Source organism: Heterocephalus glaber, unplaced genomic scaffold (genome assembly GCF_053883595.1).
Source record: "Heterocephalus glaber isolate CG9 unplaced genomic scaffold, H.glaber_assembly_v1.0 deba00000331, whole genome shotgun sequence".
NCBI classification, from domain to species: domain Eukaryota; kingdom Metazoa; phylum Chordata; class Mammalia; order Rodentia; family Bathyergidae; genus Heterocephalus; species Heterocephalus glaber.
The window spans coordinates 65,742,229-65,764,612 of NW_028258142.1; the positions used below are offsets into that span (position 1 = coordinate 65,742,229).

A 22,384-nucleotide genomic window follows, 5' to 3' on the forward strand; every position below is an offset into this window, starting at 1 on the left:
CTCACACCTGGTGCCAGGACTCGAAGTGAACTTTGAGGACCAGGTCTTCTAAACAGCGAGGATCACGACGGCCAATCAGAAGAGGCCGCAGGGTATCAGCAGCACGGGGAGCGGGCCTCCGGGGTTTTCGCCCTGTCCTCCTGGGAGCTGACCTTTACATGACCTTTGCACTTTCCCCTGCTCCTGCTTCCTCAGCCTCTCCTGCCTCTGAAGCCATCGCCCCCACTCAGCTCCTCCGAGCACCTCTGCTAAATTTTTACCTGGGATGCTGCACGAGCACAGAAGTCAGTTACAATAATAAGCACGACAATAGAAACTAAATTTTCAAGAGCTCCAATGTAACTGGAGCCTGAAGGCAACCTGGTTAACCATTACATACTTAGTACTTCAGTATTCCACGGTATAGTACAGTACTTTTTTTTTTGAGACAGGGTCTTGCCTTGTAGTCCAGGCTGGCCCCAAACTTTCAGCGATCTTCCTGCCTCAGCCTCCTGAGTGCTGTGATTACAGGTGCGCACCACTATGCCCCAGTTAGTAGTTAGCTATTCTAAAAGACACCTCAAGTGAAGGAGAGTTAGAGATACTTCTTCCTAGTCTAGAGCAGTCTTGCAAGTTCACACAGAACAAATCTCTCTCTCTCTGTCTCTTATACACACACATACACACTTGTACACTTACAGTCTCAGACTTTCACACATACAACTTTCTTACACAGGCACATACTCAGAGCTCTCACACACATGCACACTCACACCTTCACTTTTAGCACACATTTACACACCATTTCATATGCACCCTTACACACCCATGCACACAGGCCTCACACACCCAAGTAACTCTCATTCACACAAGGCACACATATGCACACACTGTCACACGCTCTTTCACTGCCCTGACACACACTGCCCTCATGGTTGGCTAGGTTCAAACTGTCACCTTCTTGGTTATGTGGATTATCTTGGTTATCTTCCCCTCGGTGGGGCTAGTTTTGACTGCATTGAAGGTTTTATGCTCATTTTCTTTTCTTTTTTTCTTTTTTTTTGGTACCAGAGATCGAACTCGAGTCCTTGCGCTTGCACAGCAGGAGGTGAAACCACTGAGCTAAATCCCCAGGCTTATGCTCATTTTCTTAATGATCAGAATAACAGAAATGTAGCAAACCTCGGACATTCTGCTGCATGTTACAAACACCCTTTCCCTTGGGCGGCCAGCCAGGAGCGCCTGGTGTTTGGTTTGCACGTGGTGAGCATCTGCTTTTTGCTGGACTGGGGAGAAACAATGATGGGCAGAGACTCCCGAAGATAGAAGTGTTGCTCACAAAAAAATTAAATCAACCCTGGTACCAAAAAAAAAAAAAAATCAGTTTTAACTTTAGCAAACAATGCTAAAGTTTTTTTAAAAAGTGAAACATGACCTCTCAAGAAAACACATTCTACACTTGCAGTATGGCTCTGGGCAATCGTAGTAAAGCTCCTGACCAGACAGAAAGATCCACCTGCAGATGGCCGGAGACGCACGTCTGGGCTGTGTTTGCCCTGGTCTGCGGCACCGTCCTTTAACTTCCAGGTGTTACGTGTAAGCCAGGTAAGGGGCAGCACTGGCTGGGTTACAGCTTCTAGGGGTCGCAGCTGAGCCAGTCCGTTTACCTGTCCTCCAGGTGCCAGCACTTACCTTGTATTTCCTTTTAACCCAACACTTTCAGCTTCCCAGGGAGGCGGGAACCGCAGGACCACTTACTCTTTTGAGGTGACTCACTCTTTTCTCTTGGAAGGAATTCCCACACCCAGCGAGGCTCTCTAGCTGCTCCCTGCAAGTTCGGGAAGTATTCCAGGCTCTGCAGTCCTGCGGTGCGGGCATCCGGAGACCAAAGCCGGGGTCACTCTGAAGATTAGCTGTGGTCTGTGGGCCGCAGCTCCACACAACATCAGGCTCCTTGGGTTGGCAGAAGGTGGCAGAAGATCCTGCTTGAAAAGTGCCCGGGAGGCTGCAATCTAGAAGACTTTCTAGTCACTCAGAAACATCCGAGTCCTCTGTGAACCTCGACGATTTGGAGACGACTCTTGCTAACTTTTCAGAGACAGACGACTACGTTTGTGCCTGTTTGGCCTCTGACTTGTGCAAGAGGGATTCAGTTGCTTATTTATGTTGAGTTCGGGTGAAGCGAGCTGTGAGCCTGGTAGACACCAGCACAGGGGAAGACTTCCTGAGGGAGGTGGGATTCGAGTGTGGCCTTCAAGAACCAAGGGCATCGCCAGAGGGGAGGGGAGGGGAGGGGGCTGGGCTCGGGAGGGTACAGGGATGCGGAGGAGTTTGGGTGCATCCTGTCCCTGATACAATGCCCTTGGAGATGTCGACGCTGCAGAAAAGTGGAAATCTGAGCGAGTGTCTTGGCCTTTCACCTCACAAAGTCCTCACCAAAACTTGCACTTTTTTGGTTCCTTCGAATTTTTATCCGTGATGAGGTTATGTCAGAACTTCCTCATGATCGCAGAACACGGCAGGAGTCAGATATGTTTCCACTGCGTGCCCCACAGGCTCCCGTTTCAGGAGACCTGGTCCGCACGCGGCCATGTTGGCCTTGGGAGGGGCAGGAGCTTTAAGAGGTGTGGCTCCCTGGGAGGACCTCAGGTCACTGGAGGGCTGCCTTGCAAAGGGACAAAGTTAGTGCTGGGACCCTCGGCTCTGCGGGGGGAGCGGGTGGCTCCTAGAGGGAGCCCTCCCCCGGCCCCCTTCCATGTGGAGATCCTGTCAGCCGACAAGCACTCTCCAGTCCGAAGCCACCACGAGCTGCTCCCTGTCCCCATCCCGCAGGGGCTGCTCCCCAGAGCTGAGCACAGCCTGTGCCCATGGCTGGGACTTTCGGCCTCTGAAACTGTGAGCTCCAGAAGCACTGTGCTGTTACAGCGGACGGGTACTATGCCCCTTGGCACAGAAGGACAGAGGGTGCTAACAGACAACACCTTGTCTGTGACAAGGTGGGAGCCAGCCAGGCCCTGGCACTCCGAAGTGCGTCTCAGCAGTCACCTTCTCATCTGGGCTAGGGCTTTATGTGAGGCCTCGGGTCACCGGAGGGGACATGGTTTCCATGTGGCCATGTGGAAGTCTCCATGAGGCCTGGTAGGAGGGGCACAGGGCCCCCAACATGGCCCGGCAGACTAGGGCTGCCCCTGGGTAAAGCAGGGCGCAAGGCATGACCATAGTTGCACTTAATGGGGCTGGGAGTAGGGGAAGGGACAATTAGGCAGGGAGGAAGAAATCAACCAAGGGTCAGGCGTCAATGCAGAGACTGAAGTCCCACTTGCTGGCCACCGAGGTGCCAGGAAGGCCCGGAAGGCAGGGCCAGGGCGCCTGCCACTGTGGAGCAGAGTGCTGCTGGATCTGATCCGGCTGGGACACAGAAGCCTCTGTGCTCTGGGTTCTGAGTCAAGGATGGATGCTGATAAGTCGGGCCCCTAACCTGTCCGTGGCTACTTGTTGGACAACTTAGTGCAGATAGCGGCCCTCCACCAGGCCACACTGGCCCGAGAAGGCGGCTGTTGCACTGGGAACTGCATCTGCCATCTGCCGTCGTCTCCTGTCCTGGGGACCACACTCCCCCCACGCCCCAGAGCTGGAGGCTGAACCCAGGACCTCCTGTGCACCAGGCCAGGGCTCTACCCCAGCTGTACCCCAGCCCCTGGGGCTGATTGGCTTTCACTGTGGGGTCAGGGCTCTCTCTGGAGGATTGCGTGTAGGGTGCTACTGTGGCTGGGTGCTGGCTGGCTTCGACCTGGCTTCCCTAGGAGCCAAGCCATAGAGTGGTGGTGGGGTGTCCAGGAGCGTGGAGGTCCCCCCGCGTGGGAAGCCGGGAGAGAGGCTGAGCTGAGGGTGGTAAATGGAGTTGGTTAAAACTGCTTCAAACAACTGAACCCGAAATGCCCTTGAATGACCCCGATTCTGAGCGAAGGCCGCATTTCTGTAGCGCTGACAGTTGAAATGACCTGGGGGAGGAGGTGGCCCAGGTCACATGGAGCAGACAGGAGCCCGGGCAGCCTCTGCCTGGGACGCCACAGTGCCTTAGCTCCCGAGCCCAGGCACTGTGGAGCGGTGGAGCTCACTCGACCCAGAGACGAGAGTCCTGAACAGGCTCTGGTGCTGCAGGACACTCCATGTTCTGCCCTCCGGGCTGGGTACATGGAGAAAGGGCGCTTCCTCTCGGGGTGCTGTCTCCCTAGGCAGACCCAAGAGGCCGCTCTGCAGGGGGAGACAGGGCTTCATACGGAACCTGGGCAGAGAGGGGAGCTGAGTGGCTGGGAGAGGCCCAGGTCAAGGGGCTCTTTGGGCTCCGAGGCCCCAGTGGGGTCTGGGTCCCCCTAGGTGCAGGGCACAGCTGGCTCCTGCGGCCCCCTCCCCAGCATCCGATCCTTCTATCAGAGACAGCTGACTAGGCAGGCAGGCAGGCAGGTCCAGGCCCTAGAGGGGGTCAGTGCAGAAGAGAACACATTACAACTGTGGCTGGAGGCACGTGTGTCAAGGGCCAGGCCTCCAGATAAAGACGGAATGACCTGACCAGGCCTACGTGCCTCCCTAGGGGATAAGCAATAAAATGCAGATTGAACATAACTGGTATCACCTGGTCCAACGAAGCCTACATAGACATCAGTCACCCAGGTGGGTGACCAGGACCTCTGGACTCATCCCCTCCCCAAAATGCCTTTGTTCTCTCCGTGGGCCCTTGCTACTGACTGCTTCCCCGTTGGATCAGTATTGCCTGAGCGGCTACACAAGTGGCCTCGGTGGCAGCTCACTTTCAGGTCCCCTCCTGTCTCTCAGGAGCCCGCTCTCTCTCAATAAATCTTTCCTACTCGGTCTCCGTTCCTCAGAATCCACTCTTCTGCGTGGGGGTATCTGGCACCCCGCAGGTTGGGCGCTGTATTCTCCCTCTGTCTGATCCCAGGACCCTGGGCGCACAGGTCCCGGGCAGAGGCCCGCAAGGCGCCGGGTGGAGCCCGCGCCACGTGACCACGGGGCCCAGAAATAGCGCGGTTCCGCCCGCCCCCGGCCTACTGGGGCCAGACTGGGACGCGGCGCCGGGGATGCTGCGGAGCCCGGCCGGGCAGGATGGCGATCCGCGAGCTCAAAGTGTGCCTGCTCGGGGTGAGTGCGCCCAGGCCGCGGGGAGGGGCTGCAGGCCCGCCGCCCGGCTGTCCCCGCGGTGACTTCCTTCCGGCGCGGTGTGGGGTCCCGGCGCGCGCTCTCCTGGAGCACTTGGGTTATTCACCTACCCAGAGCCGGCCGGCGAGCGCGGGCGGCCGGAGGGTGCGGCGCAGTGGGCGCGGGCGGGGACCCCCCACCGCACCCCGGCCCAGCGACCCTCCGAGCGCCGGAGACAAAGAAGGCACCGCCCGGCCCGGGGCCGGCGCCCGCCACGGGCAGGTCCCTTTCCGGGGAGAGGCCCGTGCCCCAGCCGCTTCTTCCGAAGAGCGGCCTGGCTCGCCGCGTGTCCGGCGGATCCCCGTTCTTCAGAAGCCGTTTCCTAAATACAGCAGCAGCCAGAGGGAGACCCGCGCGCGCGGGCTCCGGGAAGGGCTGCCGGCTGTGGCGGTGGCCTTGTGGGTGTGCGGAGAGGAGCCGCCTGCAGTCTCCTCCGCCTGGCCCTGACGGTCAGGGCGGTGTGGACTTCACGCCGCCCGCCTGGCTCCCGCAGAGCTGTCTTGGGTCTGCCCTGCAGTGTCCGCGGCCAGAGCGTTGCCCGCTGAGTACGTGGGCGTGTGGCCCAGGGCTCAGGGTCCGGCAGGGCCCCCTTTCCTTCTGTCCCCAGCACACCCTCCGGGCCAGCTGCCGCCGGCCTTGTTCTGGGGACTGGTGTGGGACTGGGTTTCATGTTGGTCTGGTGTTGTCCAGACCTCAGTTCCAGGAATCTCACGCTTCCGGAGGAGCTGTCGCCTCGGAAAGGCCTCCAAAGCCTCCCAAGGAATGCTGTGGCCTGAGGAATCCAGGGCCAGCTTTGGCCGGTTGACAGTCGGCCTTGGGGAGAGATGAAGTAGGAAGTATTGGTCCTTGTCTTTGACACTCTCTCCCTTCTCATCTGCCCAGAGCTCTGCCCCATCACGAAACTCTTGCATTTTCCATTCAGTGTTTCTGGGAGCATCTCCACTTCCTCCTGCAGGGACAGTGGCCCGGCGGCCCGAGCCCAGTGCAGACACAGGCACGGACTCTTTCCCAAGAGCTGGTTGTGCAGCTTTGGGTGAGGAACACAGTCGTCCCCTCTGTAAAATGGACACAACCCTTCCTCGTGAAGCACAGAACTATGCCAGATGATCTAAGATACGTGGTGGCATTTCCTGCTCACCTATGACTCTGGGCTGATAATTAGCAAACCTGGCAGATGCAGAAGCTGGAGGAGATTACTTTTTTTTCTCTTGGTCTCCATCTGTGAGACACACTCGGGAAGGGGCTTCCTGCAGCCAGGGCCTCGCCTGGGTTGTTCCTTCTTCGTACTGGCTCTGTTGCTAGGAATTTCAGCTCGGACAGGAGGAACTGTGCCTGAGAGAGGGAAGGGATTTCAGGGCAGTCAAGGCTTTGAAACGTGGACCACACACACCATGGCCTGCCACAGATGTGCTGGGGGTGGCCGTGTTTCAGTCTCACTGAGGTCAGCGGAGACAGAGGACCTTAACCCCCCCCCCCCCCCTGCCACACACACCAGGCACCGCTTGGGATGTCCACAGGTGTGTACGACAGGCAGGGTTTCCAGCTGCTCATCCAAACAGGATGCTGCCTGGGTGAAGTGGCATTTGTCAGGGGCCAGAGACCGGCGGGTCAGTGGAATCTGGGCCGAGAGTGCTTTCAGGGGCTCCTGTGCTCTGGCTGAGGGAACTAACCCTGCCTGCTCCGGGCCTGGTGCTCAGAGTCCTGTTTTTTGGCCATGCTGCACCTCCCTGTGGTCTCAGCAAGATCCAGGCCCTGGGAGCCACACCCCCAAATGTCTAGAAGAGGGGGCGAAATCCGACGCCCCGAGCTGTGTTTTGTGCCTGGTCACTTGCTCAGCGATTGCTTGGACATGTGGGACAGTGAAGCTTTCATCCCAGCCCCCACGGTGACTCTGTGGGTCTCAGGCCCCTCCTGGGGAGGAGGTGCTGCCCCTTGACTCACGTCCTTGAAGAGACAGTGCCGAGTGCAGGTCGTCTTTACCTGAGTTGCGCCTCGCAGAGTCCTGCAAGTCCTGTCCCCTTGGCCTGTCTGGGCTTCCTTCTTCTGGCATTAATGGTGGCCCTGGAACATTGTCTTCTGGCTTTCAAAGCTCGGGGAAAACTAAGGACTTGGGAACATAGGGCTTTTTTTCTGTTACCTGCTGTAAATTCTTGGCTTGTGTTTTTTTCGCCTGTGGACTTTCTCATGTGAAACAAGCCCACCTGGGGACAGTCCCAGGAGTCTTTGTGAGTGCCCTGCCTTGCTGGGGTGGGTGCATTTGCCCAGGGAAGCAATCTGGGTACCCGGGGCTCCATGAGTCTCGGCCTTTCTCATAAAGTGCCAGTCATCTGGCTCCGGAATCTGAACTAGTATTATGAAACATGTAGCTTAAAAACAACATTCATAAGAAACATCAAAGTTTGTTTAAAACAGAAAACAGTATTGAGACTGCAGCTGTTCAACCCCAAAAGTGGAATGCTTCCCGGTATGTAGTTTAACACACATTGCCACGTGGCCAAAGGAGGAGAGGGAGAAAGAAAGGAGGAGGAGGAGCAGGAGGAGGAGGAGGGCGAAGAAGAGGAGGAGGAGGAGCAGGAGGAGGAGGAGGGCGAAGAAGAGGAGGAGGAGGAGCAGGAGGAGGAGGAGGGCGAAGAAGAGGAGGAGGAGCAGGAGGAGGAGGAGGGCGAAGAAGAGGAGGAGGAGGAGCAGGAGGAGGAGGAGGGCGAAGAAGAGGAGGAGGAGGAGCAGGAGGAGGAGGAGGGAGAAGAAGAGGAGGAGGAGGAGCAGGAGGAGGAGGAGGGCGAAGAAGAGGAGGAGGAGGAGCAGGAGGAGGAGGAGGGAGAAGAAGAGGAGGAGGAGGAGCAGGAGGAGGAGGAGGGAGAAGAAGAGGAGGAGGAGCAGGAGGAGGAGGAGGGAGAAGAGGAGGAGGAGGAGCAGGAGGAGGAGGAGGGAGAAGAAGAGGAGGAGGAGGAGCAGGAGGAGGAGGAGGGAGAAGAAGAGGAGGAGGAGGAGCAGGAGGAGGAGGAGGGCGAAGAAGAGGAGGAGGAGGAGCAGGAGGAGGAGGAGGGAGAAGAAGAGGAGGAGGAGGAGCAGGAGGAGGAGGGCGAAGAAGAGGAGGAGGAGGAGCAGGAGGAGGAGGAGGGAGAAGAAGAGGAGGAGGAGGAGCAGGAGGAGGAGGAGGGCGAAGAAGAGGAGGAGGAGGAGCAGGAGGAGGAGGAGGGAGAAGAAGAGGAGGAGGAGGAGCAGGAGGAGGAGGAGGGAGAAGAAGAGGAGGAGGAGGAGCAGGAGGAGGAGGAGGGCGAAGAAGAGGAGGAGGAGCAGGAGGAGGAGGAGGGAGAAGAAGAGGAGGAGGAGCAGGAGGAGGAGGAGGAGAAGAAGAGGAGGAGGAGGAGCAGGAGGAGGAGGAGGGAGAAGAAGAGGAGGAGGAGCAGGAGGAAGAGGAGGGAGAAGAAGAGGAGGAGGAGGAGCAGGAGGAAGAGGAGGGAGAAGAAGAGGAGGAGGAGGAGCAGGAGGAGGAGGAGGGAGAAGAAGAGGAGGAGGAGCAGGAGGAGGAGGAGGGCGAAGAAGAGGAGGAGGAGCAGGAGGAAGAGGAGGGAGAAGAAGAGGAGGAGGAGGAGCAGGAGGAAGAGGAGGGAGAAGAAGAGGAGGAGGAGGAGCAGGAGGAGGAGGAGGGAGAAGAAGAGGAGGAGGAGGAGCAGGAGGAAGAGGAGGGAGAAGAAGAGGAGGAGGAGGAGCAGGAGGAAGAGGAGGGAGAAGAAGAGGAGGAGCAGGAGGAGGAGGAGGGAGAAGAAGAGGAGGAGGAGGAGCAGGAGGAAGAGGAGGGAGAAGAAGAGGAGGAGGAGGAGCAGGAGGAAGAGGAGGGAGAAGAAGAGGAGGAGGAGCAGGAGGAGGAGGAGGGAGAAGAAGAGGAGGAGGAGGAGCAGGAGGAAGAGGAGGGAGAAGAAGAGGAGGAGGAGGAGCAGGAGGAAGAGGAGGGAGAAGAAGAGGAGGAGGAGGAGCAGGAGGAAGAGGAGGGAGAAGAAGAGGAGGAGGAGGAGCAGGAGGAGGAGGAGGGAGAAGAAGAGGAGGAGGAGCAGGAGGAGGAGGAGGGAGAAGAAGAGGAGGAGGAGGAGCAGGAGGAAGAGGAGGGAGAAGAAGAGGAGGAGGAGGAGCAGGAGGAAGAGGAGGGAGAAGAAGAGGAGGAGGAGGAGCAGGAGGAGGAGGAGGGCGAAGAAGAGGAGGAGGAGGAGCAGGAGGAGGAGGAGGGCGAAGAAGAGGAGGAGGAGGAGCAGGAGGAGGAGGAGGGCGAAGAAGAGGAGGAGGAGGAGCAGGAGGAAGAGGAGGGAGAAGAAGAGGAGGAGGAGGAGCAGGAGGAGGAGGAGGGCGAAGAAGAGGAGGAGGAGGAGCAGGAGGAGGAGGAGGGCGAAGAAGAGGAGGAGGAGGAGCAGGAGGAGGAGGAGGGAGAAGAAGAGGAGGAGGAGGAGCAGGAGGAGGAGGAGGGAGAAGAAGAGGAGGAGGAGGAGCAGGAGGAGGAGGAGGGCGAAGAAGAGGAGGAGGAGGAGCAGGAGGAAGAGGAGGGCGAAGAAGAGGAGGAGGAGGAGCAGGAGGAAGAGGAGGGCGAAGAAGAGGAGGAGGAGGAGCAGGAGGAAGAGGAGGGAGAAGAGGAGGAGGAGGAGCAGGAGGAGGAGGAGGGAGAAGAAGAGGAGGAGGAGGAGCAGGAGGAGGAGGAGGGCGAAGAAGAGGAGGAGGAGGAGCAGGAGGAAGAGGAGGGAGAAGAAGAGGAGGAGGAGGAGCAGGAGGAAGAGGAGGGAGAAGAAGAGGAGGAGGAGGAGCAGGAGGAGGAGGAGGGAGAAGAAGAGGAGGAGGAGGAGCAGGAGGAAGAGGAGGGAGAAGAAGAGGAGGAGGAGGAGCAGGAGGAAGAGGAGGAGAAGAAGAGGAGGAGGAGCAGGAGGAGGAGGAGGGAGAAGAAGAGGAGGAGGAGGAGCAGGAGGAAGAGGAGGGAGAAGAAGAGGAGGAGGAGGAGCAGGAGGAGGAGGGAGAAGAAGAGGAGGAGGAGGAGCAGGAGGAAGAGGAGGGCGAAGAAGAGGAGGAGGAGGAGCAGGAGGAGGAGGAGGGAGAAGAAGAGGAGGAGGAGGAGCAGGAGGAGGAGGAGGGAGAAGAAGAGGAGGAGGAGGAGCAGGAGGAAGAGGAGGGAGAAGAAGAGGAGGAGGAGGAGCAGGAGGAAGAGGAGGGAGAAGAAGAGGAGGAGGAGCAGGAGGAGGAGGAGGGAGAAGAAGAGGAGGAGGAGGAGCAGGAGGAGGAGAGGGAGAAAGAAAGGAGGAGGAGGAGCAGGAGGAGGAGGAGGGAGAAGAAGAGGAGGAGGAGGAGCAGGAGGAAGAGGAGGGAGAAGAAGAGGAGGAGGAGCAGGAGGAGGAGGGCGAAGAAGAGGAGGAGGAGCAGGAGGAGGAGGAGGGCGAAGAAGAGGAGGAGGAGGAGCAGGAGGAGGAGAGGGAGAAAGAAAGGAGGAGGAGGAGCAGGAGGAGGAGGAGGGAGAAGAAGAGGAGGAGGAGCAGGAGGAGGAGGGAGAAGAAGAGGAGGAGGAGGAGGAGGAGGGCGAAGAAGAGGAGGAGGAGCAGGAGGAGGAGGAGGGCGAAGAAGAGGAGGAGGAGGAGCAGGAGGAGGAGAGGGAGAAAGAAAGGAGGAGGAGGAGCAGGAGGAGGAGGGAGAAGAAGAGGAGGAGGAGGAGCAGGAGGAGGAGGAGGGCGAAGAAGAGGAGGAGGAGGAGCAGGAGGAAGAGGAGGGAGAAGAAGAGGAGGAGGAGGAGCAGGAGGAGGAGGAAGCGGCGGCAGAGATTGTCTTTATTATTTCCGCAGAGTGTATGTGCGTATGCACTTAAAATCTACTTCTGGATGGAACCCCAGAGGTTTATCTTTGTGCTTTGGTTGTCTTGACAACAATTTAGAGATCCCTGCCACTTCCTCTTCAGTGGAGCTGGTGAAGGACAGCCGAGGATGTCCCTGCTCCTGCCAGGGAGACCACGGAACACTGCTTGGCTTTGTTAGAATCTGCGCAGTGGCTCATAACAAAGTAGCCACGCACCGGGGATTGGTGAGAGGTTCGGGCTCGGAGGTTTCAGATTCGAACAGGGCGGGTGTGTGGAAGGGATGTGCAACCTGAGAGACAAGGACCTGAGGGTGGAGTGGCTTTCTGCTCACCGTAAAGCCGAGCAGCTGGAGCTGGCAACCCCACTGCTCAGAGTGGTGGTGAGTGCAGTGACTGAGAGCATCCAACAGGATCATGTGCATTTGTCTGAGTTGTTGCAGGAGCAAACACATAATATACTGGCTTGTGCCTGGTGACCTCCTTGGTGTGTTTTCTGGTACTGTAACAAAATAGCCGAGGCTGGGTACTTTAGGAGTTAAAGAAGTTGTTTGGCGCGTGATTCTGGGGGCTGGAGGGTCCAGAGAGCAGGCCTTGGTCCCCAGACAGTGTCCCAACCTGGTGGAGAACAGGAAGGGAACTGGCTGTGGGCTGAAGCGGCCAAGAGCATGGGTGGCCTTGCTGAGCGACAGCCCGCTGCACACGCTGCAGGATGCAGCACGCCTCTGTCCTTGGCCCCAGGCAGAGCCCCACAGTTTGTAGACCGACCTCCTCCCCGTCTCCACCCTGAGGACTAAGCTTCCAGCACCTGGCCTGTGGGGGAAACCACACCCAGATCACAGCAGCTCCTGTCATGTGTGCTGTCCAAGCCCGAGAGCCTGCTGACATACAAGACCCACAGGGGCCCTGGGGCAGCCTTCCTGGCCACATCTGGCTCCTGTCCTCAGCTGAGCCTCTGGGGAGCGTGTCTTCTGACCCCAGTGCCTCTGGGTGGCATCTGTGTCACCTAAGAGTGGATGTGACGTGGGGCCATCTTTGCCAGCCCCGTGCTCCTCTTCAGCTTGGGTGGCTGTGGCCGGCCTCCTCCTCAGCCTTGGAGCTCAGCTGTCTCTGCATCTGACAGGATCTTTGTGCAGCATTTTCCAGCTGCTCCCCTCCTCCGTGGGTCTCAGTTTGGGCTGCTGGAGCAGGGATCCCACAGCAGAAGTTGGCTGCTCATGGTTCTGGAGGTCAGGAAGTCCAAGCCCCAGGTGCTGGCAAATCCCATCTGGTGAGGGCTCCCGCTGGCTTGAACCAGGAGCACTGAGCTACAGCCATGGGCTTTTTAATTTTTATTTTGCATCCGGGTCTCACTAAGTTGCCCTGGCTGGCCTCAAACCTTGTGACCCTCCTGCCTCAGCCTGCCCGATAGCTGGGATTACAGTCATATACTACTATGCCTGGCTCTTTTTCTTCATATAAGGTTGCTACTTCCATTCATGAGGACCCTACCTTTGTGACCTATCATATCCCAAAGGTGCTGCCTCCTAGTAGTCTTACAATGGGGATTAAGCTTCAACATGTGAACTTGGGGGGGACCCAAATATTCACTGTATACCAACTTGCCTGCAGCTCTCAGGTGCAGGACCCCGTCTTTTCCTGCCCTGATACTGCCCTTTGAGGAAGTGTGTTGTGTCCCTTAGGTCTATTCCAAGGCCACAGTCATTGGAAAACAGAAAACTTCACATTCTGAGGTGCTAGGACAAACGAAGATTCTGAGCTCACTAATCGGAAAGGGCATCAATATGTAAGTGTCCTGCAGGTTAGACTAATTGGTGCTTGTGCGCTTGTGCAAACGTGGCACTGTGTTGACTTGGTTTTATGGTTTATCTGTGTTTGAAATTGGAATAGGGACTGATTCCCCCAGTGGTCACCACCCACTCAGTGCTTCTGTCATTCTGAGGGCCGTGGGTGGCCAGGTGGGCAGGCGCTGTGGTACCTGCCCGTGCAGGCACAGGGGCACGAGCTGTATGGCGTAGATCTTGTTCTTGCTTAGCGCCTGCCGCAGTGCAGGCACAGTTGTAGTTGCGCTGGTTAGCTTCCTGCTGCTGGGACAGAATACCCGGCACTTGCAACTTCAAGGTGGATAGGTATATATATGAGTTTTTTCTGAGCCGTTTATTTGAAAGTAGGGTGCAGACACACTTCGCCCCTGCATACTCTCGAATGCGTCTTTCGGGAAACAGCCTGCTCCTACACAACCACAGTGCCATGCTCTTCCCCAGTTTGAACGCAGCTCCAGTAACTGTGTCAGACATGCTGCACATCCTGATGACCCCAGCTATCCTCGGGGGTCCCACACAGCTATTTAAAAACATCGAGGACCGGGCCAGAGGCTGTGTCCCACAGTTGTTATCAGGTCTCTTTGGCCATGGGTCATCCAAACCCTTCCTCTCCTTTAGCCCTCAGGGCACAGGCGTACGTGTAGAAAGTCCCAAGGTCTGGTTGTGTCCTTGTTGTGCCTTTCAGCTTAAGCACTTGGGTGAGAAGCATAGCAGCTGATGCTGATGGGCCTTGCGATTTTATACGATAGCGTGTGATATAAAAGGTCTCCCACTCACTTCAGTGGCGTTTGTTCAAAAAACATTTCTTAGCTTCCCTGTGCGCCAGGCAGAGGTCATCTGAACAAAACAGACCCAGAGCTGGGCTCTTGGGAGCCTATGCTCAAGCAGGAAGGTGGAAACACAAGTTATAGACTGAGTGGCCCTTACCTGAAGTGCTGGGGGCCAGTGATCTTTCAGATTTCAGAGTTTTTCGGGTTTTGGAATATTTGAATCAACATTTCTGAGGAAGCGTTCTTAGTGCAAAAATCTGAAATCCCAAATGCTCCAGAATCTAAAACTCTCTGAGTATCACAATCGTGTTCAGTAAGTTATGGATTTTGGAGCCTTTCAGATGCCTGAGGTGCTCTGTGTGTGGCCAGTCCAGAGGCATGGAGGGGACCCCTGGAGCCCTGGGGAAGGCGGGCAGGGCGGTGTCTGGTGCCTGTCAGAGGCCAGGGCGGAGCAGAGGCTGCCTCTCCGCCCAGGGGCTGACTTTGCTTCTGCAGCTCTGGCCTCACCACTGCTGCCGGGACATCAAGAGGAACAAGCGTCCATTCCGGGGAGTTGACGGTCTTTCCGGTTGCCCAACTTCTGTTAGCAGGAGTGCAGAGAGGAAGCGGGTCTGCCGAGGGTGGCGGGCAGTCCCCAGTCTGCCTAAGTGTCTGGCCGCTCTGGAGGGCCAGTGTGACAGCTCTTTGCCTGGCCCTAAGTCAGCAGGAAACTTCTGCTGTTTCAGTTCCCCCGAGGTGCCTGTGAGGCTTGAGTTATGAGAAACCAGTACAGGGCCATCTCCCTGCTGTTTTCTCTTCTTTGAGCAGGATCCCACCGAGCTCTAGATCTTTGGATCAACACATCTGTTTTTCTGGAGGAAAAAGATGCTGAATCTCGGTATCTTTGTCCTCTGCTCTCCCAGAATCCCACCTAGCCGCAGGCTATAAAGAACCAGTGGAGTCCTCAAAGTGCCCCTGAGAAGGACTCGTCCCTGGGGGGCCAAAGGGAGAGGAAGGGGAAGGAGGAGACAGAGGGGAGAGGGGAAAAGAGAGGGACTCTCACACATGCATCCACACTGGTGTGCAGGCGTGCACAGAACATCACATAAAACTTGCCCTTCTCTGAAAGAAAGAACCAGGATTCCTGGTTTCTTGTGTGAGCAGACCACTGGCCCAGGCCTTTGGTCATTGACGGGTCGCCCTGGAAACTTTTTCTTAAAGAACATCTCAAAATGACATGGGATATAAAACTTTTGTTTTAGGAGCTGAAATACTTTCTGAACGTTTTCCTAATAAACTTCTGCAGAGGTTGTTTTTTCTTTGTGGAGTATTTCCATGAGTCTTTTGCTGCCAGAATGGTGGTGGCTTGTAAACCACGGACATTTGCTCCGCGAAGTCCGGAGGCAGAAGCCTGCGACCGGGAGCCCCATGCTGTGGTCCAGGGAGCTCCCAGCTGTGCCCTCCTTCGTCCATTTGTACCCTTGCGGTATGGAGAGGGGCTCTCCCGCCCCTTAGAGGCGGGCACTGGCTCACTGCAGCCCCCACCCTCCTGATGGGGGCCTCCCAATACCTTCGCCTTGGGGTGAGGCTTTCACGGTAGGATTTGGAGGAGACGCACACCTTTATTTTATTTTATTTTATTTTATTTTATTTTATTTTTTGGTACTGGGGTTCGAACTCGGGACCTTGCACTTGTGAGGCAGGTACTAGAACCCCTGAGCTACATCCCTAGCCCACAAACCTTCAGATCCGAACATAATGAATGTGACCCTTGTTCACCTTATGACAGTTTGCATTTAATTATGAGGTAGGGGAAATGACTCACTAGTGAGATGTTGATTTTACTCATTGCAGAGGAGAGGGGCACGGAATAATGTCTTAGCTTCATTTATTTATGATCTCACATCTGCCATAACTCCAGTGGCCACCTTGTTTTCCTATTTACTTATTTGTTTACATATTTATTTATTTAGCAGTAGTAGGAGTTGAACCTAGGGCTTTCATGCTGAGTTAGATCCTCAGCCTTTGTAAAATTTTTTTTATTTTGAGACAGGCTCTAAGTCCTAAGGTTGCCCAGGCTGGCCTTGAATTTATGATCCTCCTGCCTCAGCCTCCCAGAATCCTGGGATTACAGGTGTACCCCACCCGGCTCAGTTTAACTTGTTTTCTTGCTCTGTCCATGTCTCATGGTGGTCACCAGGGCATCCTCCTTGGAAGAGGTGTCTGGGGCCCACCTGTTGCAGGAAGAGTATCAAGCCCTGCTTTTCACTGCTGTCCTGTTTGGTGCCACTCCAGGGTGCTCAGCAGGACCCTGCTGCAGCCAGTGCTGGACCTGGGCCAGCTTTGTAGAGGTCACAGCCGGAAGGGATCTGTGTCTCATGCTACCAACATCACGGCGGTGCCAGGTGCACAGGGTCCCCTCGGGAGGCCAGCAGGGGCCCCACAGGCCGCTGCCTCTGTAGATTCTGACCCCAGATGCCAGCATCAGACCTCACAAGGTGAGGCTCAGCCCTGCCCTGACTCCTGGGCTACAGGTTGTCCCCCCGTGTTCCTGCCTGGCCAGCTGTGACTCAGGGTTCCTTGGCTTTGATTAACTCAGAGTGGCTCAGAGAGCTCGGGGACATAGATCTGCTGCTTTATTCTGAAGACAATACATCAGGCCTCGGAGGTCATGCTTGTAATCCCAGCACTTGGAAACTTGAGGCAGGAGGCTCGCCATGAGTTTGAGGCCAGCCTAAGCTACATACTAAGACCCTGTCTCAAAAATCAGCTCCAGAGAGGCCCCAGAAGCAGAGACCCCTGAGCCCCTGAGGCCTCATCCCTGGCTGCTGCTGATTACCCTGGCCTTCAGCCCATTTTCTGAGTCCCGAGTTCTAATCCTGCCGTGGACTTGCAGGTGCAGCCCCCTCCTGAAGCCAGCCACCAGTGCATTCACATGTAGAAAGACAGTGGCACGGGGAGGGTCCCAAGGGTTTAGGGATTGCGTCACGACCCATCTATATTCACAAGGCTGTGAAGGCCAGGGAGGGCTCATGAGCGCCATGTGGTGCAGTGCGGTGAGGATGAAGAGAGATTTTTGTTTATCTGAATGTATTTAGGGGTCTGCCCAGAAAGAGGGGCTCCAGCCTCGAGGTCTCCTGGCCAGGCAAGCGTGGGAAGTTAGGGGACAGCACCGCTCAGCCAGGTGCCATGTGTGCCCTGTCTGGGCCTGGCAGAGTGGGCACCTGGCTGGGCCCTGTGACACCAAGGTCAGCGAGGTGGAGGTGGGGTTGGCACGGGAGGGCCACACCCGAGCCCACGAAGTCTGGCAGGTGGGGGCTGAAATAACGGGGGAGGGCCTCGGAGAGCAGGTGCAGCCCAGGGGGCGGAGGGCCTTGACACTTGTGTTTCTGCCGCCTGTGGGGCATGACAGTCCATCTCCCACAGCACCCACAGCTCTCGGACTGGTGAGCTGGAGTGGGCTGGGAGGGCAGTGTGCCTGGGCACAGCGAGGACGCAGAGGAGGTTTGTGCAGAGCAGCGTCGTGATCTGACCCGCCGTGCATGGGGTCGCCCTGGCAGCTGTGCGATTGGCAGCCCCAGAGCGCACAGGGGTGGCGCTGCCCCTCACTGTGCCCTGAAGGTGGAGCTGGCAAGCACTGAGTGGCCTTGGGGGCCTTAGAGCCCCACATAGCTCAGGGAGCCCAGTTGGGTGGATGTTGCCCTCTTGGGAAACCAGTGTTAATTTCCATGCTTTGGCTTTAGAGCTTCACCTGTATTTTCAGTGCGCTTATTTGTGTTGCATAGTTTAGAATCGCATCAGCGATTCAAGGGTACTCAGCATTTGTGCACATTTACACAATGAACTAGCTGATGTCTACACCGAGGTTCCTGGGCGTTTGCCCCTTTGAAGGTCAAGTCTGCAAAGGGCTGGAAGGGCCCCCCTCTGGCTCTGGCGGGGACAAAGGGACACGTCTGTCCCTAGCGAAGTGTCCGCATCTGGGCAGAACCAGGGACAGGGCAGCTGTGGTCTGGGGCAAAGCTCAAAGGCAGGGTGGCAAACAGAGAGAGGTTACCATAATCAGGCTTTGTTCTGAAAACATCCTATAAGAATGTGATCAGTGAACCCTGTCACTTAAAGATCTTCCAGAAGAACTCCTTTTGTAAGGAACTGTTCGTAAACATGGCAAATCAATATTTTTAAAGAAGACCTCTGTTCAGAATGATGAGTTGTGTTATTTCTAGACCCTATCTTGTAGGTTGTTATTATTCAGCAAAGTAATTTTTTTGTGTGTGGTACTGGGAATGAAACTCAGGGGTGCTCTATCACTAAGCTACATCCCCAGTCTTTTTACTGCTTATTTTGAGACAGGGTCTAAGTTGCCCTCAAGCTGGATTTGAACTTGCTATCCTCCTGCCCCAGCCTCCCAAGTAGCTGGAATTGGTCAGCTGGCTCAGGCATAGAAGCTGCGTGGTGGAAGGGCCTGGTGGAAGACAGATGCTCGCATCACTGCAGAAAGGAGTTGCAAGAGATGCTTTGCACCTCAGATGGAGATGTTTTCTTTTATTTGTTTTTTGCGTTTTTGGTACCGGGATCACACTCAGGACCTTGTGCTTGCGAGGCAGGCAGTGGAACCACTGAGCTAAATCCCCGGCCCTGTTTTCTGTAATATACTTTGCTGTGGGGTCTGTCAAGCAACAGTAGGCTGAGCAATGACTTTTGATTTCCTCTTGAATATGCAGGACTTCACTATTCTCATTCATTTAACCTGGTTTATAACAGACTCTGCGTTTTCAGACGGAAGTGTACACATATGCAACAAAGTGCACACGTTACACTTAATGTACAGTGGCCTCTCAGGGACAGAACAGACCTTTGCAAAGACTGGGATCAAGAAGGAGGCCGTCACCGACCCCACCGGCCCACCTGTGCCCCATCCAGGCATTGCCATCGAATGGAGGAGTCAGCTGACTCCAGGACATGGATGTGGGCTTGTGTTGAACTGTCCTCTGTGCTCCCTGCAGCATCCTCGCAGTGTTTAGGCACCGACAGAAGGTGGCATTGTTGAACAGGTTCCTGGGACAGGGGCTTCCCAGCTGGGGGGCGGGGCGCTGCCTCTGGTGACAGGTGGGAAGAGATGTGGACGTCACCCTGCGTCCTCTGGCTGTCCCCGCTCCTGTCCATTTGTCGTGGTGCTGTACACAATAATGCCATTCTGTCTGCTGGGGCCTGACTGGGTTGGAAAGCAGCACTGTAGGGATCCAGCCCAGGGCTTTGCTCATGCTGGGTAGTGTTTTACCATCGAGCCACATTCCCAGCCCTTTAAAAATTTTACTTTGATAGGGAGAAGAGGGAACTTGAGGGGGGAATGAGATAAAATTTTAAAAAAATTATTAAAAGAATTTTATTCTGAGACAGGATCTTGCTAAGTGGCCCAGGCTGGCTTTGAATAAGGGATCCTCCTGCCTCAGCCTCTTGAGTAGCTGAGATTACAGGCATGCACCACTATGCCTCACTTCCAGGGTCTTAAAAATCAATTAATTAAAACAAGAAGCGTATTAATTGTTTATAAATTAGACTTTTTAAAGTTGTTAAGGACATTTGAAAACTTCTCTCAAATATTAAAAATATTTTTGTTCCCATTTTCAACAAAGAGATCTTATGCTAAGATCAGTCTCCCTCCTAGCTTTATTGAGGTCTAATTGACAAATAAAAGCTGTATATTTACAATATACAACATGATGTCTTCATACATATATACATTGCAAAGTGATTACTGTAATTGAGGTGATTAGAATCCATATTTACTTTTTTTCCTTTTTTGGAGAGAATAAGATCTATGCTTTTAGAAAATAGATTAGTCTTGCTTGAAGTTGTTTTTAATGACAAGAATTAATGTATATTTGTAATGAATTTTATTTTATTTTATTTATTTTTTTTTTGGTACCAAGGATCGAACTCGGGTCCTCAGCTTGCGAGGCAGGCGTCAGAACCACTGAGCTAAATCCCCGGCTATTTGTCATGAATTTTAAAAGTGCAGAAAGGTACAAAATGAAAAGTTAAAAAAAAAGAGACCACGGCTCCCACTCACCGCTTATTTCTTTTACATTTTTCTAGCTATGGTCTGTGCTATGTAAGGATTATTTTCTAGTCTTTCTCCACTAAAGGTAAACATTGTCTGTCTTGGCAATGGGGATAGATCTATCTCATTTATTACATCAGGGATGTAGTGTTCTCTCACAATAACACATCATGATTTAAATAACTGGTGCTGTAATGATAAATAGTTAGGTAATTTTCAATTTTTGGCTATTACAAACAGTTTTACAGTGCAGACCCTATGCCTGAACTTTAATGCATGTATATGAAGACTGAGATGATTTCATACTCTAATACAATAAAAATGTTTACTTCTATTTTGTTGTAGTACTTTCACATTTTATTTCTTCCTTGTTTATATTTTTTTAATTACTTGACCATATAGATCTTGGGATAAAGAGCCACACAGGGATTCAGTCTCTTCCCTGTAGTCAAAATGCCTAGCTAGTTGCTTTAATACCAGTCTTGATTAATTCATCATTATCTGCCAATCTAGAGTGCCAATCCCTTTACAATAGATAAATCCCCGTATGAACGTGGGTCTACTTTTGGGCTCTGTATTGATCTATTGAAAAGAATTTATCTGAATTTTTTAAAAGCGCAGAATTGGTGAGTCTGGCTGACATGTCGTACAGGCATTCTGCAGTATAAAAGGAAAAATGTGGCTTTGGCGACAGATCCCAAGCCCATTTGTCCACAGTCGGCATGTGGCAGATTCCTCGTGGTTCTTCCCCTGCTTCAGATACAAACCCTCCTGTTGGCGGAAGGCCTCTGACTGGTCTGCACATGCTGCTGAGGTCCAGTTTAGTCCCACCTGCCGGCGTGCAGCTGACATGTGAGATTGGAAAGTTAGAAAAAGGGCTCCTGCTGTTTGGAAATACTTTTCGCTTCACTCCCAGCCAGCACCACACTTAAGGGAAAATTTAAAACATCCATTTAATATCTTAATATTTTAGAAATACAGCCTTTCAGAAAGTGCTTTGATCTTCACCCTACTTTTGACAACGTGGTCACAGAATCACTTGCCTGTGGAGAAGCCGGAATTCTGACTGCAATCTGGTTTCCCGATGGCCTGCGATGTCCTCCTGAGGAGCAGGCGAAGTACAGAGGGGACCTGAAGGGCATGGTGCTTGGCTGCTCCATGTTGGCGCTGCCCGGCAAGGTGTGCTGAGCGAACACTTCAGGTGGAGAGCAGAAAGAAGTCCGGTGCATCCTGTCTGTGAGCTGGGCCTGTGGGACCCTGAGCATGGCTGTGGCTTGTGAGAGTTGCCCTGGGACCTCACTAGACTCGAGAGATGGGCTGCTGGCCGAGCTGCTGCTCTCTGAGCCCCAGCAGTGTAGCCCCGGCTCTTGTCAGCTCTTTGCTGATGCTCCCTTTCCCCATCTTTTCTTCCATTTGGAGGATTTGGGGGATATGAAGTAATTTCTCACTCCTACCAGGCAATGGACACCAGCAGAGGGAATAGTTGCTTTAGAAACTTCGCTCCCTGATGAGATGCAGCCTCTGCTTTTGCTCATACGCAGTGTGTTTGCTGCTAACCAGGGTGGCTGCTAACCAAGCCCTTCTGAGGATCCCAAGAGGCCGTTCTTGTGTGGCAGTTTACAGAGGAAGACTTTTCTGGGAGTCTGTCTTTAATCTGTGGTCATAAGCTCTGCCCTCAAGCATGTGAGTTGAAATCGGAGCAGCTTACCGCGTGCCCGTGCGTGAAGGGAGGCTTTTACCACCGCACCCACCCCTCCTCTGTGCTGTTCTTACGATGGGCATTGTCTGACAAACCCATCGGGACTTGAAAATACCTGGAAGTTGCAATGCGTTGAACACGCCTGGCATAGCCACCGCATAGTGGTGGCTGCTGGCAGCGGGACCTGACGGCCTATTGCTGGACCAGGGAAAGACCCAGGGGCAAATTTCCAAGTTTCTACTGAGTGCATCGCTTTCCTGCCATCATGAAGCGAAGAATGGGGAACAGAGCGTCCGGGGTCCGGACCCCTGCATCTCACTTTCAGTGCAGAGTGCAGACAGGACCGGGCGCATGGTGGGCAGTGGGCGGGAGTGTCACCAGGCCCACTTGTCGCCATCTCTGACAGGGCGAGGCATTGGGCTGTGGGGATGCTGACCCTGGAGCCCTGCCTGTGGCTCAGAGGCTCGGGCCTCACCTTCACCACCTCTGCGCCTTCTGCAACGAGCACTTTCTCTCCCCTCTGCTCTTCGCTGCTGCGTGGCAGTGGCAGAGTCGGCAGACTTGAATGACCCACCAAAGGAGCTGAGCGCCCGGTGACGCCAGCCCCAGGGCTGCTCTGGGCCACTTTCCACGTGCAGGCCTCCTGCTCGGGCCATGCTGGTGTGAGTTTCCTCGGCAACTGAGAAGAGCAGCAGGGAGATCGCCTCTGCTGCCCCGAGGCTGGTGTGGCCCCTGGGACACCTCAGGGCGGCTGAAGCAGGGTGGGATGCCCTGGGCAGCAGCTGGGGCGGCACCGGCTCTGCAGTGTGGTGTGTGTTTGGGTGAGGGAAAGCCAGTGGCCGGAGCCCGGAATGACAGTTTCCACCGACACCAGCACTTGGGCATTTTCCATGCTGTAAATCTTAACTTTTTTCCACTTCAGTGCGAGTGAGATCACTTCCACTAGCTAAAGTTAGCCAGGAAATTGCTAGGTCAGTGGGAACTGTGAGTCTAAAAGTCAGGGGTAGACGGAGCTTACCAGGAAACATGCCTCTATGTAAGA

At 54.8% G+C, this 22,384-nt stretch overlaps 1 protein-coding gene across 1 annotated transcript in view; it reads left to right on the forward strand.

The window, feature by feature from the left end:
- Window positions 1-4,978: 4,978 nt before the first annotated feature.
- The window catches only part of Rab31 (RAB31, member RAS oncogene family), an 87,081-nt gene continuing 69,675 nt past the window's right edge, over window positions 4,979-22,384 (forward strand). Inside the window, exon 1 of the mRNA XM_004853237.3 lies at window positions 4,979-5,136. Within this exon, the coding sequence (XP_004853294.1) occupies window positions 5,101-5,136 (36 nt within the window). The 5' untranslated portion in view covers window positions 4,979-5,100. The remainder of the gene's footprint in view (window positions 5,137-22,384) is intronic.